Source organism: Argentina silus (assembly GCF_951799395.1).
Source record: "Argentina silus genome assembly, chromosome: 4".
Lineage (NCBI taxonomy): Eukaryota > Metazoa > Chordata > Actinopteri > Argentiniformes > Argentinidae > Argentina > Argentina silus.
The window spans coordinates 23484123-23501622 of NC_139658.1; the positions used below are offsets into that span (position 1 = coordinate 23484123).

At 48.7% G+C, this 17500-nt stretch overlaps 1 protein-coding gene across 1 annotated transcript in view; it reads right to left on the minus strand.

Annotated features, from left to right (window-relative positions):
• Window positions 1-17500, minus strand: part of megf6b (multiple EGF-like-domains 6b) — a gene marked incomplete at its 5' end in the record, with an annotated part of 78373 nt that overhangs the window by 24676 nt on the left and 36197 nt on the right. Inside the window, one exon of the mRNA XM_083668900.1 lies at window positions 8190-8312. Within this exon, the coding sequence (XP_083525026.1) occupies window positions 8190-8312 (123 nt within the window). The remainder of the gene's footprint in view (window positions 1-8189; window positions 8313-17500) is intronic.

Here is a 17500-nt window from a genome sequence, read left to right on the forward strand (position 1 = left end):
GATGTTATAGACCGTATACTGTACAGCCAGACGGTGGCTAACGCTAGCTTAGCTGTGGCTAACGTGATGTTATAGATCGTATACTGTAGAACCAGACGGTGGCTAACGCTAGCTTAGCTGTGGCTAACGTGATGTTATAGATCGTATACTGTAGAACCAGACGGTGGCTAACATGATCAAGCCTCTTCTCCTCATGCACACATGGCGAGGGAGGAGATCAAACCTACCAGAAGGGACAAGCTAGCTTTGCTAACCCCCCCGGAGCCCTGGCGATGTCACGCAGGGGGAGGCTGGCGGAGGTAGAAAATCGGAGGACGGGGGCTCATTGTAATGCATGGAACAGAATCAGGAACGGTATCAAACTCAATATGGTGTGTATATTTGATACCATTCCTCATTCCGTTCCGTGCGTTACAATGAGGCCCCGTCCTCCAATTTTCTACCTCCGCCAGCCTCCCCCTGCGTGGTGTCACGCTATGTGGGTAGCAGGCAGAGAGGGATGTGGACTGGCACAGCTGAGTCTCATCGTGGCCGTGACATGCCACCCCGGCCCTGTGAGAGATTAGAGCAGTACACAGTCTCTGTGATCGCCTCCACAACGGGACTGCTTTTAGCAGACCTCAGGGAAGCAGAAGCCCTCTTGGGGGTACAGGAGCAGAAGCTCTCTCCTGGGGGGGTCACAGTACGTGGAACATTTTTTATATTTATTTTTCCTCGTGGCCTGGCTTCTTGTAGCCTCAACAGAAAATATGTGAATACAATTTGAAACATCTTTGCCGTAGTGAACTGGAGGTTTGAGGAGCCTGGAGTCAACATCAGGGGAGGCTGGGGGAGGTAGAAATCGGAGGACGGGCTCATTGTAATGCATGGAGCTGAATGAGGAATGGTATCAAACACGTGTTCCGTTCCATGCATTACAATGAGCCTGTCCTCTGATTTCTACCTCCACCAGCCTCCATGGGTCTACATTAGGACCCATAAGGCCTAACTAGGTTACCAGTCTACCCCATCTCTGTCTTGGCCTATAGAGGAAGCCAAAGCCATTTACGGTATTTCCAATGGAAGGTTCTGGATGAACCCATCTTCTCCCCTTGGAGGCACTGCAGTACATTTTCCACATCTTTAAAGATAGTGTTTTTGGGACTGAATACAAGCTCTTTACACATTACTTCAACTGAACCGTGGTGCCAGAACGTCAACTCTGTTCAACTTCCATCCAGGAAAGCTGCCAGACACATGACTACTCTCTCCTCTCCTCCCTCTCCTCTCTTCTCCTTTCCCTCTCTTCTCTTCTCTTCTCTTCTCTTCTCTTCTCTTCTCTTCTCTCCTCTCCTCTCCCTCTCCCTCCCTCTTCTCTCGTTTCCATCCATGCAGCATGCTGTTGTTTGGTTTGGTTTCTAAATGAAATCACTCCCGAGACGCGGAGCTGTTTTCCTGCTGCTGTCTCGTGTACGGCGTAGTGAAGTGCCCCTGCAGCCCAGTTTTCAAGTCTAAAACATGATCCTTCAGCATGGAGCCAAAGCCTCAGCAGCCACTGGCTCCCAGCCGCCCGGGACTGGCTTGGGTCCAGACCTGCTACCCACAGTCCTGATCACTCTGTTGTCTTTCCCCTGCATGGAAAAAACTGTCTGCATCGATATACATCTCTCTATGAGCGGAGGCTGGTGGAGGTAGGAATCGGAGGACGGGGTTCATTGCAATGAATGGGACGGAATGAGGAACGGTATCAAACGCGTGGACTACCGCGTTTGACACCGTTCCTCATTCCGTTCCATGCATTGCAATGAGCCCTGTCCTCCGATTCCTACCTCCACCAGCCTCCCCTGGTCTACATGTACTTGGACCCGTATTTACTGCCAGTAGGAAATACCTGCATGATTTTTCGGACTGATTTATAATTAGTTGTGTATCCAGCGCAATGATGTGTAACAGGCCTTTTTTTTTACTTCATTGAATCCCTTTACGGGATTTTGAACGCAACTCACACAGCAAATGAAGGGTTTATCTTCATCTGTATCGTGCGGAGCTGCACTCCTGTGACTCTCAAACCACATGTTCATATATGATTATTTGTCATATTGAAATATGGGAACTGCAAGCTCGGTTTATGGCTTGAGAGTGAATCACGCCACGTTTGTGTGCAGCATTACTAAACTGACTGTTTCATGAAGCGTACTTCATGTGAAGAGTGCTTATCTCTCTGTTGATAAGCTCGTGCCGCCCTAACCCTCTGATCCACTGCCCTGTGGTAGGGAGGCTGGTCCTCCGATTTCTACATCCACCAACCTGATCTACCACAGGGCAGTGCCAGGCAGGAGTTATTTGGGCAGTGCCAGAAAGGAGTTATTTGGGCAGTGCCAGAAAGGAGTTATTTGGGCAGTGCCAGGCAGCACGAAGGGCACAGCAGACACACACCAGCCAGAAGTCTGCACAGCAGAAGAGAGTGATAAAGCTGTGGTAGTCTGCCCAGGCTGCCCAGTCTGCCCAGTAAGGAGCCACGGCAGCCCAGTAGATTACATGACATGTGTCAGAGGACATGACAAGAGCCATTACACTGCAAAGCGTGACACGTATCAGGGGAGGCTGGCGGAGGTAGAAATCGGAGGACGGGGGCTCATTGTAACGCATGGAACGGCATGAGGAATGCGTGTTTGATACCATTCCTCATGCCGTTCCATGCATTACAATGAGCCCCCGTCCTCCGATTTCTACCTCCGCCAGCCTCCCCGGCTGTCCACCTGTTCATGACAACAGAGCGATACAGTTGAGTTGTTGTTCAGGTTCAAGTTCAGTTTCCCATCCGGTCGACGACGTCTACGAACCAACAACAGTGTCACGTACAGTACCGGTCAAAAGTTTGGACACACCTTGCCAAGAGTGTGCAAAGCTGTCATCAAAGCAAAAGGTGGCTACTTTGAAGAATCTAAAATATAAAACATATTCTGGTTTGTTTAACACTTTTTTGTTTACTACATAATTCCATATGTGTTCCTTCATAGTTTTGATGTCTTCAATATTAATCTACAATGTAGAAAATAATAAAAAATAAAGAAAAACCATTGAAAGAGAAGGTGTGTCCAAACTTTTGACTGGTACTGTACTCTGCCTGTGCATGCCGTGTCTAGCTGTACAGTATACAGTCTATAACATACACCATCTGTACCGTATCATTTACAGGCCGTATTGTCTCGTGCAGCGGTAGGTAGACATCACCACACAGGTGAGGAATGCTGCAGGACTCACCTGGGCGGTAGCCCCTGTTGTAGCCGTGGTAACCCTGCACGCAGGTGTAGCAGATCCTTCTATGGTAGCGGTACTGGTTGTTGTTGCCATGAACCCCAACACACCCCAACAGCAGCACGAGCAACCCTAACGATATCGCCATGACTACTGATAAGAACTGAACAGTCCCCAAAAATGGATCTTTATTCAAAATGAACTTCTAAAAAAAATCTTCTAAAAAGATGCTGGCATGGAAAGTAGAAAAGAAAATGAACACTGCAATAATAAAGATTTGAAGATGTTGCTCACAGCCAAAACATGAAAATGAATATTGTTAAAAAAAACAAAAGCCTTGTCTGATTTATCATTCCAGTTACATGTTGTGTGAGCAGTGCTACTTCTGGCTGTTCTGCTTCTCCTGACTTCTCTCCCTCTCTCTTTAAATCTCTCTCTCTTTGAATCTCTCCCTCCCTCTCTCTTTCTTAATACTCCCTGCCCACCTCCTCCACCCCTGTCTCTCTGTCTACCATGTCCAGCACATTAAAAGCCCTCCTCCTCCTCCTCTTCCTCCTCCTCCTCTTTCTCCCCCAATCATTCTCCTCAAGGTACATCCAAGCCCACAAACTACACACAAAGGAAGCATGATGCTGCATTTTTGACACAAGCAGCGTTTTTGTGAGTGCCAACAGTATAAAAAACGTCTTCTCTTCACCCTGATTTAGGACTACAGTTGGCCATTGTACTTTGGTTGTCACATCAAAGGCCTTACGTGTGTTTATAGCACCCAGTGTTCAGGTATTGTCAGGAATGTGAATAAACCAGATGATTTATGATATCACATCTATACGTTTTCTTTTGATATTGAAATGAATGTAAGAACAGTGTTGCCAAATCTGATAAAGTGCCAAAGGTTAGAATGGATATTCAGAATCCAAACATCAGACAGAGGAATGAACCTAGCGGTGGGCCCAAATCTCCTCAGTCAGGAGCCGGGTCCAGATCTCTGTCATGCCCTGCCAACACATACATTCAAGCCCTGGAGGTCGGACCTTGACAGTTCGTAAAAGGCATGTACGTGCTCAAAAACATCGTAAACTTCAAAACTATGGGGAAAAAAAACTGTTCGTATAAGAAATGAGTCATTTTCAATCTTGGTAAATTCCAATGAGTTTAACTCAGCTGAGCGAGGTTCCACTGTGTGTTCCACGCTGGGGAGGCTGGCGGAGGGGGACGGGCTTGTGGTAATGCATGGAACGGAATTAGGAATGCTATCAAATACGTGTGTTTTATCCCATTTATCCCATTCTATCCCATGCATTCCAACGAGCCCGTCCTCTGATTCCCACCTCCACCAGCCTCCACTGTGTGTTCCATGTATCCCTGACAGACAGACTGAAATGTTCATCAAAGAATGCGCCCCACTGGATAACAGCAGACACCAGCCAGCTGCTCCACACAGGCAGCGTCAACAGTAACAGACTAGTCGTCAAGCCCAGACAGACCCCCAGGAATGGATACGGTGGGCATCAGATATACACACACACACACACACACAGACATACATAGGCACACACACACACACACACACACAGACATGCATAGGCGCGCACACACACACACACACACACAGACATGCATAGGCGCATACGCATACACACACACACAGACATACAGAGACACACACACACAGATACATAGACACACACACACACACACACACAAATGCACATGCACACACAGACATACAGAGACACACACACATACACACAGACACACACACACACACGCAGGCACGCACACACACAACCAACCACACACACACACACAAACATCTCCTGGCACAGAGAGCCTAAACAGAAGCAAGCGATGCAGGTTGGAGACTGGGGGGAGGCTTTGTGTAAGCATGATAGAAGACTGAGGCATGTGAGGCTATCAGCAGAATAAAGACTCAATGTAATAAATCCTGCCTGAATAACAGACTGTGTCAACACGACTCCCCTTCTCCCTTAAAGACCTCTGCTGGAAACGTCCTGCATGTCCTCCGTGTTAACATGAGCTATTTACTACATGTTGCTTTTGGAGACAGAGGTGTGCCTCCCGCCATCCGACTCTTACAAATGTCTCTCAGACGCACACTCGCACGCACACGCACACGCACACACACACACACACACACACACACACACACACGAGTGCGCACACACACACACACACACACAAGTGCGCACACACACACACACACACACACACACAAACACAAATACATAACTCAGTAACCAGGCAGGATGGTGCCAAACTCTTGCTCACCATACACCCTACCCCTCACCCTCAACCCTGCACTGCACTACACACACACACACACACACACCCACACCCACACACACACACACACACATACACACACAGACACACACACACTCTGGAACACCATATACCCTAGGCCTCACCCCCAGCCATGTGCTGCCCCCTGGCCTCTGCTGCCCCCTGGCCTCTGCTGGTCAGTGGCCATGACCAGGGGAGTGTTGACACTAGTACAACCAGCTCAGCTTGACCGTGGTTACTGTTGGCATCCTCCCCTCAGATCTGAGCCATCCATATCAACACTGCTCATTCATAACAAAGCTCAGTCCAACAATAAGACCAGGAGCTTACAAAGGGAACCTCTCCTAAGAGGATTGTACATTTCTGTTATGTTTGCTGTAATATTCAATTAAATTTTATTTTTCAAAAAGAGAGAAAAATTGTTCTTTAAATTGGATATTTAAAGCCAAATCAGCAAACAACAGATGCATGGATTTTGAAGCAGAAATGTTGTGATGTGCCAATGTAGCAGTGTGTGTGTGTGTGTGTGTGTGTGTGTGTGTGTGTGTGTGTGCGTATGTGAGTGTGCATCTGTGTGCGTACGTGCGCTGTATGTGTGTGTGTGCGTGCATACGTGCGTGTGTCCGTCTGTCCGTGTGTGTGTGTGTGTGTACGTGCTTGCGTGCGTGCGTCTGTGTGTGTCTGTGCGTGCATCTGTCCATGTGTGTGTGTACGTGCTTGCGTGCGTGCGTCTGTGTGTGTCTGTGCGTGCATCTGTCCATGTGTGTGTGTGTGTGTGTACGTGCTTGCGTGCGTGCGTCTGTGTGTGTCTGTGCGTGCATCTGTCCATGTGTGTGTGTGTGTGTGTACGTGCTTGCGTGCGTGCGTCTGTGTGTGTCTGTGCGTGCATCTGTCCATGTGTGTGTGTGTGTACGTGCGTACGTGCTTGCGTGCGTGCGTCTGTGTGTGTCTGTGCGTGCATCTGTCCATGTGTGTGTGTGTGCGTGTGTGTGTGCATGTGTGCGTGCCTGTGTGTGCGTGCGTGCGTGTGTGTGTGAGTGTGTGTGTGTGTGTGTGAGTGTGTGTGTGTGTGTGTGTGTGTGTGTGTGGTCCAGCTTTACAACTGTGTTTACTCTCTCCCCCTGATTGAATGAATTAGCTGTGTGTTAACAGGGTGCCTCTGGTGGGCCAGCCTCTTCCAGACAGCTCTCCCTCTACAGCCTCTTCCAGACAGCTCTCCCTCTACAGCCTCTTCCAGACAGCTCTCCCGTCTACAGCCTGTCATTCAGCAGGAATGCTCTGATCATCCCTATGGGCTTAGCCAGCCATACACATGCAGTACCATCCCACATGTCCACATATCAGGGTAGGCTGGTGGAGGTAGAAATCGGAGGACGGGCTCATTGTAATGAATGGAATTCCATGCATTACAATGACCCCGTCCTCCGATTTCTACCTCCACCAGCCTCCCCTGCCGTATATCCCTCATTTCCTGGTTTTAATAAAACACGATTATACCAATCTGCAACTATGAAGGCATTATTACAGGAGAGGTATGTTCTTGCCCATTAGACATCATCATACTGAAGCAGACACAAACAGGGACCCAGTGATATTGGACCCAGATGTGACAACATTCCTATTAGCTGTTTTAATAACCATAACATGACCTGTATTATTAGATCAGACCCTTAACCGGCTCCTGTAGCTAGCGATCCTCCGGGCGTTGATCTCATCATCTTGATCTTCTCATCTACTTACAGTGATGTTCTGATTAAAGTATTTGGGCAAAAGCAAGAATCCTGGAATCAAAACTCCTTCCCAATGGAAAATGTGGTGATGAAGTGGTGGTGGTGGATGTGGAGGTGGTGGATGTGGAGGTGGTGGTGGTGGATGTGGTGGTAATGGAGGTGGTGGTAATGGTGATGGAGGTGGTGGTGATGGAGGTGGTGGATGTGGAGGTGGTGGTGATGGAGGTGGTGGATGTGGAGGTGGTGGTGGTGGATGTGGAGGTGGTGGTGATGGAGGTGGCGGTGGTGGTGGTGATGGAGGTGTGGGTGATGGAGGTGGTGGTGGTGGTGGTGGAGGTGGTGGTGATAGAGGTGATGGAGGTGGAGGTGGTGATGGAGGTGTGGGTGATGGAGGTGATGGTGGAGGTGGAGGTGGAGGTGGTGGTGATAGAGGTGATGGAGGTGGAGGTGGTGATGGAGGTGGTGGTGACGGAGGTGGAGGTGGAGGTGGTGGTGATAGAGGTGATGGAGGTGGTGGTGATAGAGGTGATAGAGGTGGCGGTGGTGGTGGTGATGGAGGTGTGGGTGATGGAGGTGATGGTGGAGGTGGTGGTGGTGGTGGTGGAGGTGGTGGTGATAGAGGTGATGGAGGTGGAGGTGGTGATGGAGGTGGTGGTGACGGAGGTGGAGGTGGTGGTGATAGAGGTGATAAGGTGGTGGTGATAGAGGTGATGGAGGTGATGGAGGTGGAGGTGTGGGTGATGGAGGTGGTGATGGAGGTGGAGGTGTGGGTGATGGAGGTGGAGGTGGTGGTGATAGAGGTGATAGAGGTGATGGAGGTGGTGGTGATAGAGGTGATAGAGGTGATAGAGGTGATGGAGGTGGTGGTGGTGATGGAGGTGTGGGTGATGGAGGTGGAGGTGTGAGTGGACTAACCTTGGCAGGTCCGGCCGTCCTCCTTCAGCTGCTGGCCAGAGGGACATCTGCAGTAGAAGCTGCCTATGGTGTTGCAGCAGAGAGCCTCACAGCCTCCATTTGTCTCCTCACACTCATTCACATCTGCCAGGACAAACAGAGGGTCCCGTCAGTCACACAGCAACAGAGCTGTGTTAATGTATCAGTTACAGAGCAGCAGATTGACAGTGTCAACAAATCATAAAAACGTCACGGTAAAATGTAATTTGTCACTACTGCAGGATCACAATTGCTGAGGAATGAAGATGTAGGAATGAGAAACGAAAAAGATCAGCGGAGGCTGGTGGAGGTAGAAATCAGGGGACGGGCATATTGTAATGCATGGAACAGATTGAGGAATGGTGTCAAACATGTGTTTGATACCATTCTGATGGGGGAGAGGGGAGAGGGAGGGGAAGGAGGGGGTATTTGCATGGCACTAATCATCTCGTTCTTCATTCCGTTCCATGCATTACACAATGAGCCCGTCCTCCGATTTCTGCCTCCACCAGCCTCCCCTGAAATCGATGCAGGAGGAGAATGAGAGAACACTGGGAGAGGTGGTCCTGGAGAGGAGAACACATCTGACAACATTAAATCAGCCACACATGTTTTCCCCTGGGGGAGCATGCCAACATTCAGAAGGAACACAAGAAGCAAGTGTCCTGCTAGAAGCAGTGGTGGGATCCAGCTTCATTCCAGATTCTAAACCACCACTGATTAGGAAGAAATGTTGCTTTTTCATTTCATGTCAGATAGAGTTTAAGTCAAAAGTCTTCCCTGGATGAGTTTGGGGGCTGGTTCTGGAGGTTTGGAGAGGTTCAGCTCCAATTTTCATGGAAAATCAGGACAATGATTATGAGGCCCTAATCTAAAGTTTCCATCTTCAAGTTGTCTCTCTCCAACAGCATTGAAGCACATCTTGTCTCTAATGCCAGAACAAAGACTTCCAGTTTCAATATGACCTCTGGTCAAACTTTATATCAGGTTGTTCCTCTATGAATCAATCAAATGTATTTCTAAAGCACTGTTTACAAAGTAAATTGTCTCAAGGTGCTTTTCAACAAGAACTATACAAACAATACAAACAATAAATACAATACAAACAATATGAATTAACGCCCAACCATAGACCCCCGAAAAGGAAGCCAAGGAAAAAACATACACCACAATGGCAAGGGAAAATGTACTAGTGTACTATACCAGTCTCACCAAGCCAGACTAAGTTTCTTAGTTCGGAGATTACCAGTGGAGGCTGGTGGAGGTTGATATCATATCATTGTAATACACGCACATTTGATACTATTCCTCATTTCATTCCGTGAATTACACTGAGCCCGTCCACCTCCACCAGCCTCCACTGGAGATGACCTCTATACCCGTGTGCAGCAATGTTGTAATTACTCTGGTAACAATGCTGATACATACTACACCAGTAACTGCTTTGTACCAAACCACAGTGAAACCAGGGGAAGGTGGTGAAGGTAGAAATCTGGGCTCATTATAATGTACTATATGTACAAAGAGCCTGTCCTCCGATTTCTACTTCCACCAGCCTCCCCTGAGTGAAACCCTGCCTTCAGTGTAGTGCACAGCGCTACTGTGGGTCAGACAAGAGAAACTCATTACCCCTTAACCCCTCTCTTTCACCTCAAACCTTCACCCAATGGAAACCAGAGACGGTCGACTACGGAGAATGCCAGTAATATGGCAACGCTGACAGTGCTCTTTACGAAGCCACAGTTTTTCCGTCTCATTCATCAACACACGCAGCCACCTGTCACAGCTGTCAATTCAACCGACCACATGTATTCACAATCTCCAAACACCCAACACACCGACTCTGGGCCGGATCTGGCGCTGACAAACCCAAGTCGTACAGGTTGAAAGGTGAGCACTGAAAGGCCACAGAAGACATCGTGAGCCGTTCTGACGATGATGACTGGCCTGTCTGTCTTCTATTACTTTGAGAAACAAGCATCACAGGGCTGTTTTTCATTCGCTATGCCAACTGAAGGAATCTTGGACTGGGAGAATTGGCTGGGTGGAGAGAGAGAGAGGGAGAGGGGGTAGGGGGGTAGGGGGGAGGAAGAGAGGGAGGGGGAGGAGGGGGTATTTGCTTGGCACTAATCATCTCATAAACCTTTGAGATCCATAAAAAGAGGAGCGCAGCGGAGGATACCCAGCAAGGCCAGGGGAAGTGGCTTTTCCCCCGGCTGTGGTACATTTTTAGAGCCTTCAGGTGACGCCAGCACTAACCAGCCAATTAACACTCTCAGTTTACAACATCAATCTCCCTCTCAGATTACAACATCTGGAAATGTTAACACCCAAACGCTCTCCTCTTTGTGTTGCCAAACCTTATTCAAAGAAATACCTCGTCCTATGCTGTGAATGTTAAAAAACACTCCTGAGGCAGAATCAATGATTGGTGGAGGAGAAGGCCAAGTCACTGTCTTGTCTGTGTCCACTCCACTCATGTCAGTACAGAACAAATATACACAACCAAGAGAGAGAGACAACCAACCCCGTCAATCGATCATTGAACAGGACGACATGTACGCCCCTAGTGGCCACTGATGGGAATGACACATTCCTGTGAGCAGCATGTGAGCTGTGGGTCAAGGACATGAGTCAGTGGCCCTGGGGGGGGGGGGGATGGGTCGTGTCTGTTTTCAAGGCAGTGCGTTGGGTTAGGAGGGGCCGTGTCCCTGTATCCCTCCCCCGAGGCCACACACCTGCATGGTTCACATAGGGTCAGGGGTCACGCAGGGTCAGGGTCACGCTCATGTGTCATTCTGCCCAATGGGAGGCAGGAATGCCGACCTGCTACGGGTCAGGATCCACAAGGCCGCAGTCCTAAACAGTCCTAATTCCTAACACAGACATCCATCTAATCTAACTGAACTGTGTATAAGAATATTAATGCGTAGGTATGAATAATGTTGTTCTTTCTTGGTGTCTTGACAATATGTGACCCTTCTTATTATTTATATAATTATTATTTATTCATTTATTTATTTATGTTCATATTATTTATGTTCCGATTTCTACCTCCACCAGCCTCCCCTGAATGAGAGATAAACCATCAGGATTGGCAAAGTGCAGATGAGCAAAAAGAGATTCAGAGAGATTTTAGATCTTTACATAATTTATCAAAACAGACTCTTCATTAGATTATAAAGAGTGGCTCTGTGTTGAGAGAGTTCTGTAGGTTCCAACGGCGCTGAATCCACTGACCTCTGAAGTCATGAGTGGGTCGCCTGGTGATTGGTCCACAGGCTACACCCACACCTGACTCCAGGGGGCAGCAGTGGGACACTCTTCTCTCAGGTCTCGGGTGCAGTAATGTCCAATCACATCATCATTAAGCATGACCTCCAGTTCAGTACTAGAGCAGAGGAAGGCCTGAGATCGCTGGCGTGATATAAATGAAATAACTCAATAAGCCCTTAGGAAAACAAACCATCCATTTGAAAGGGATCCTAATTAATACCATCCCATTATACCATGAGAGGCTGGTGGAGGTAGAAATCGGAGGACAGGCTTATTACAATGCATGGAATGGAATGAGGACTGGCCTGTCTGTCTCCCTGTCTGTCTCCCTGCATGGCCTGTCTGTCTCTCTACATGGCCTGTCTGTCTCCCTGCATGGCCTGTCTGTCTCTCTGCATGGCCTGTCTGTCTCCCTGGACCATGACCTGACTGTCACCCTGGCTGTCTCCCTGCATGGCCTGTCTGTCTCCCTGTACCCTCGCCTGAGGGCCTGAGGGCAGGTGTGTGTTAACTATGAGATCATGAGGCCCAGAGCCAGACAAAGCAGTCTGTCTGAGGTCTGAGGTCTGAGATCTGATGTCTGAAGGACTGCCTGGAGCCAGGACCACAGCCCAGGTCAGGGTCAGAGCAGGCTAGGCCTGGGGCTCAGGGCCAAACCCCCACGCCAGGCGGTGGAAAATGCCCAGGCATAATTGCACCTTGTGATGGATGTTCTCATACAGGTCACCTGGACTGACATAGACATCACAGTCTTACCGTGGGGCTAGGGGGGGGAGTGTGAAATGGAATTTGGACACAAATACATAGAGTAGGTAACCGACCCAAGACATCCACACCGTCTAGTCAGAGGGTTCTGGACTCTGCGAGGACCGACCTGTTGTCCAGATGGATCTCAATGTTATACAGGTTCCAACAAACAGGATTCTATGTCTAACACGTAGGTATTGTATGCAGGCACACAAGCACAGGAAGGCACACATACACACACACACACACACACACACACACACACACACACACACACACACACACACACACAGGTACTGCAAGCATGCAGACATGCAGACACGCACGCACACACGTACACATACATACACACACACACACACACACATACACACACACACACACACACACACACACGCACACACAGTGTCTGTGTTCTCTGCTGTCAGTGCAGCTGGTTGTGATCAGGGCAGTCCCTACACAGTAGGCAGGCCTGGCTGAACGACCCCTCCACACCGTGGTGCAATTCAACATGCCACCAACCAGACCTCCAGTGACCCGGGTCCCCTGTCCTCACGGCCCATTGACTCTTACTGCCAACCAGCGTCACCCAGACACACACAGAGGTCCCCAGCTAGGAATCATCTCACTGAGGCTCAGGGGAGGCTGGTGGGGGTAGAAATCGGAAGGGCGGGCTCATTGTAATGCACGGAATGGAATCAAGCATTCCTCGTTCCATATTTTGACCATGCATGTTTGATGTCATTTCTCATTCCGTTCCATGCATTACAATGAGCACGTCCTCCGATTTCTACCTCCGCCGGCCTCCCCTGCTGAGGCTCCACTGTGCTGAGCCTCAGCGGGACATCCTACAGAACGCATTCTACATCAACATCGCGAGGAGCCAAGGAAGGGAACACGGAACGCTGAATGCTGTTTTGTCTATTTTTCTGTCCAAGTGGAAAAAAAATAGCCCAAAATCCCCCCCAAAAATGACATAAATCTTCTATTTCCCTGTAGTGGACATTGTGTTCCGACACAATCACGAAGGAACTGAAAACAAACAACTCTAAGCTGATAGTTCCAAGCGCGTGTTTGGTGTTGAGGTCACTCAGCTGCATGCGAGGGTGGAAAGCGTCGACTCGGCTTACATTCCAGGGCTGTATTGTGTGACATCCTGTGATAGGAACAACCACCACCGCTCCCTGGAGAATCCCTGCAGGACCAAGAGGGGGGGGTGGGGGGTTAGGGGTGGCCGAGGGGGTGGCGGGGGGGGGCTTACACTAACACATGCTGGGGCCAAAGAAAACCACCAGGCCCTGATCTGATACCATCTCCAGCACCAGGATCACGGGGAGGAACGTTGGAGCATTCATCCAGGGGGAAGCCATAGATAGCCGGCCCTGTTTCCTCTTAGGGTCCTGATCTAACAACCTACTGGGTTGGAGCTGCTGTATTGGGGGCTGCTCTTGGTCCACTCACGCCCCGCAGTTGCCCCCCACCATGCGAGGCGGTGAACCCTGGGCTCCAACCTCACTGGTTCCAAACAGAGAGATTTTTGAGAGGTAAACAATGATAGTATAGGCCTAGTTGAAGACTCTGAGGAGAAGTGGAAGTTATTGACACTTCTTCTCACTGAGGGGGGGGTGGAGAGGGGGGCGTGTGCCGATTGATGGTGCTCCATAGACCCGTAGGCTACCCCACAGCACTCAACTGGAACAGACAACTGTTACACAGGAAACCCACCCTGACCTTTGACCTCCGGTATAAGTGACCCTTGAACTGTTTATTGTAGCAAACACATTTCCTCTTCCTGTCCAGCAGTATGTGCTAAAAGGTTGCATGACAGAGGATCAGAAGGAACAGATGAGCTCTGGAACACACAGACAGGGGCTTGTTCCCTCCCTTCATACCCTGCAGACTAGATGCACCTCACTACCAACACAGCCTCCATGGATGTCAAATGAGCGCTATTGTCAATATCAGGGATTTCACATGTAACCGAAAATACATATATATTACATACATACAGTACCAGTGAAAAGTTAGGACACACCTTCTCATTCAATGTTTTTTCTTTATTTTGTATTATTTTCTACATTAGATTAATATTGAAGACATCAAAACTATGAAGGAACACATTTGGCATTATGTAGTAAATATGACAGCTTTGCACCCTCTTGGCAAGGTGTGTCCAAACTTTTGACTGGTACTGTACATATAGAATATCTATTAGAATGCGTATATATTCTAAATGTATACCCCGGCCTCTGAATGTCTCAGTACTAAGTACATCGGTACCAGGTTGGTTCTGATCGTGTCTTTGTTGGACGAGATACAGTACGACAATTCTTTGAATCTAATATTTCCTAATGGGCTCCCCTGCCAGACTGCTGTCTCTCTGCTATCTAAATATTTAGAGAGAGAGATCTCAGCCAAACCAGACAAGCAGAGGTTCACGTGACCTGACAAGATCAGGAAGCCCCCTGCAGCCTTCCCCTCACCTTCCCCTGCAGCCTTCCCCTAACCTCCCCCTCACCTTCCCCTCACCTTCCTCTCACCTCCCCCTCACCTTCCCCTCACCTTCCCCTCACCTTCCCCAACCACGGACACGCGTGCGCAGGTGAGGCAGCCAAGAACCAACACTTTGATACAGTTCTCATCATCAGGTCGCGTCCAGTAACTTCACCACCAGGATGTGTTACAGCAGGTAGCTGAGAAATGGCTCAGAAATGTCACTTAGCCTACTACTATATGTACCGTACAGGGGAGGGTATGGGGGAGGCTATGGGGGAGGGTATGGGGGAGGGTATGGGGGAGACTACGGGGGAGGCTATGGGGGAGGCTACGGGGGAGGCTATGGGGGAGGGTATGGGGGAGACTACGGGGGAGGCTATGGGGGAGGCTACGGGGGAGGCTATGGGGGAGGCTACGGGGGAGACTACGGGAGAGACTATGGGGGAGGCTATGGGGGAGACTATGGGGGAGGCTAAGGGGGAGACTATGGGGGAGACTGCAGGGGAGGCTACGGGGGAGGCTATGGGGGAGACTATGGGGGAGGCTAAGGGGGAGACTATGGGGGAGACTGCAGGGGAGGGTATGGGGGAGACTACGGGGGAGGCTATGGGGGAGGCTACGGGGGAGACTATGGGGGAGGCTATGGGGGAGACTATGGGGGAGGCTATGGGGGAGACTACGGGGGAGACTATGGGGGAGGCTATGATAATAATTTCTTCATCAGAGAAGGAAAAGGCCTGGAAGAACACAATGAAGGACAGAAAAATACTAGAGAAACCACTCAAATAAACAGAGGGATCAAATCCAGCTATGGGGGCAGGGGAGGCTGGTGGAGGTAGAAATCAGAGGATGGGGTCATTATAATGCATGTGAAGGAATGAGGGGTAGTATCAACCACATGTGCATGCATTACAATAAGCCCGTCCTCCGATTTCTACCTCCACCAGCCTCCCCTGTTAGGGGGATAGCAGAATCATTCCAGTCAATGTATCCTTTTCTCCTGTCCTCTGTTCATTCTCATGAGAGGTTCAACACTGCCCCCTACTGTTGGCCTTGGCTATAGGTGACCGTATCAAATCTATGTTTATTTATCATATGCACAGAATACAGCAGTAAACGGTACAATACAATGCTTTTAACAAGGTACCTCTCAACAGTACAGTGAAATACAAGGAGAGGAATACAATATAAGACTGTAACAATACAACACAATATACAATCAATAGCCCAACAGTGAGGCGATCAGTGTAGCCTTGGCTGAAATACATGCAGATAAATAGTGTGAATATAGACAAACAGCCATGATGGAGGTGGGGGTGAGGTGAGTATGTATGTATGAAGTCAGGTTGGTGAGGTGGTCTCTCTTATCCCAGTCTGCATTGTGCTCCTACCAGTACCAGTTAAACAGAACACACATGCATGTGTCACTAAACGTTTCTCAAATTGAAATGATATGGACACACATATGAGTCATGTGCTATTCGATTCATGTATCTAAGTTTTAAATTGCTCTTTGTGAGAAAACCACAGCTGCCACATCAGAATCTAACTTCAGAAGACCTTGATCCCTATTCAAAGCGGTATTCGATGTAAACATCTTTCACTTCGGTGAACCACACTTGCCTATACTGGCATGCTTGCAACGCATGATTACAAGGGCCGACCAAAACCCATTCATCACTAATGGTAGCTGCTGACTTCAGAGTGCCAGTTCTGGCCGTGTGCTTCCTCTGAAGCCTTGTCATTGTGGTTGGTTGGCCACGGAGCTGTTTCTGCGTAGCACCACCACTAGGATGTGGTCCCCCAAGGCTGTGATCATTCAGCTTTTTCACAACCGGAGCAAGTTAAAAATGGCCGTTTTACAGCATAGAAATTCTCCATAAACACAAACGGCTCTGTATTAACAAACACCAGCTGGCTAATTCACCTAATCAGAGTCAGGATCATAGTCTTTCGTGTTTCATTGAGACATCAATGTACATGGGTTTCATTAAGCGTGGGTGGGACAATCACCCCCCCCCCCCCCCCCACACACACACACACACAGACATACACTTTTTATCCAAGGGATTACATTTAAAAGCCAAATTATAGAATAAAGCCTATGGACCTTGCCTGTAGATGGACCAGCATCACATATGAGAAGAATTTAGAGAATATGTTCAAATTATAGTTATAGAATTATTATTATTTCTTTAATCAAAGGTGCCACTATGCTCCACCTTATTGATATTTGACGTACCTCTGCTCTAGTGCTCCAGTGCTACCTTTAGTCTGATGTTGTTGTTCTAGATTAGTGTTCTGGATTGTTCCAGTGTTCTGGATTGTTCCATCTTAGTGTTCTGGATTGTTCCAGTGTTCTGGATTGTTCCATCTTAGTGTTCTGGATTGTTCCAGTGTTCTGGATTGTTCCATCTTAGTGTTCTGGATTGTTCCAGTGTTCTGGATTGTTCCATCTTAGTGTTCTGGATTGTTCCAGTGTTCTGGATTGTTCCATCTTAGTGTTCTGGATTGTTCCAGTGTTCTGGATTGTTCCATCTTAGTGTTCTGGATTGTTCCATCTTAGTGTTCTGGATTGTTCCAGTGTTCTGGATTGTTCCATCTTAGTGTTCTGGATTGTTTCTTCTGTCCTTTTGAAGACCTGCTAGAGGTGCCATGTTTGTTCTTGTCCTGTCACTTGTTAAATTGCGTAGAAATGCAGGAAATGAGCTTTAAATTGCAAAAATAAATCTCACACACCCCCTCACATACACACACACACACACACACACACA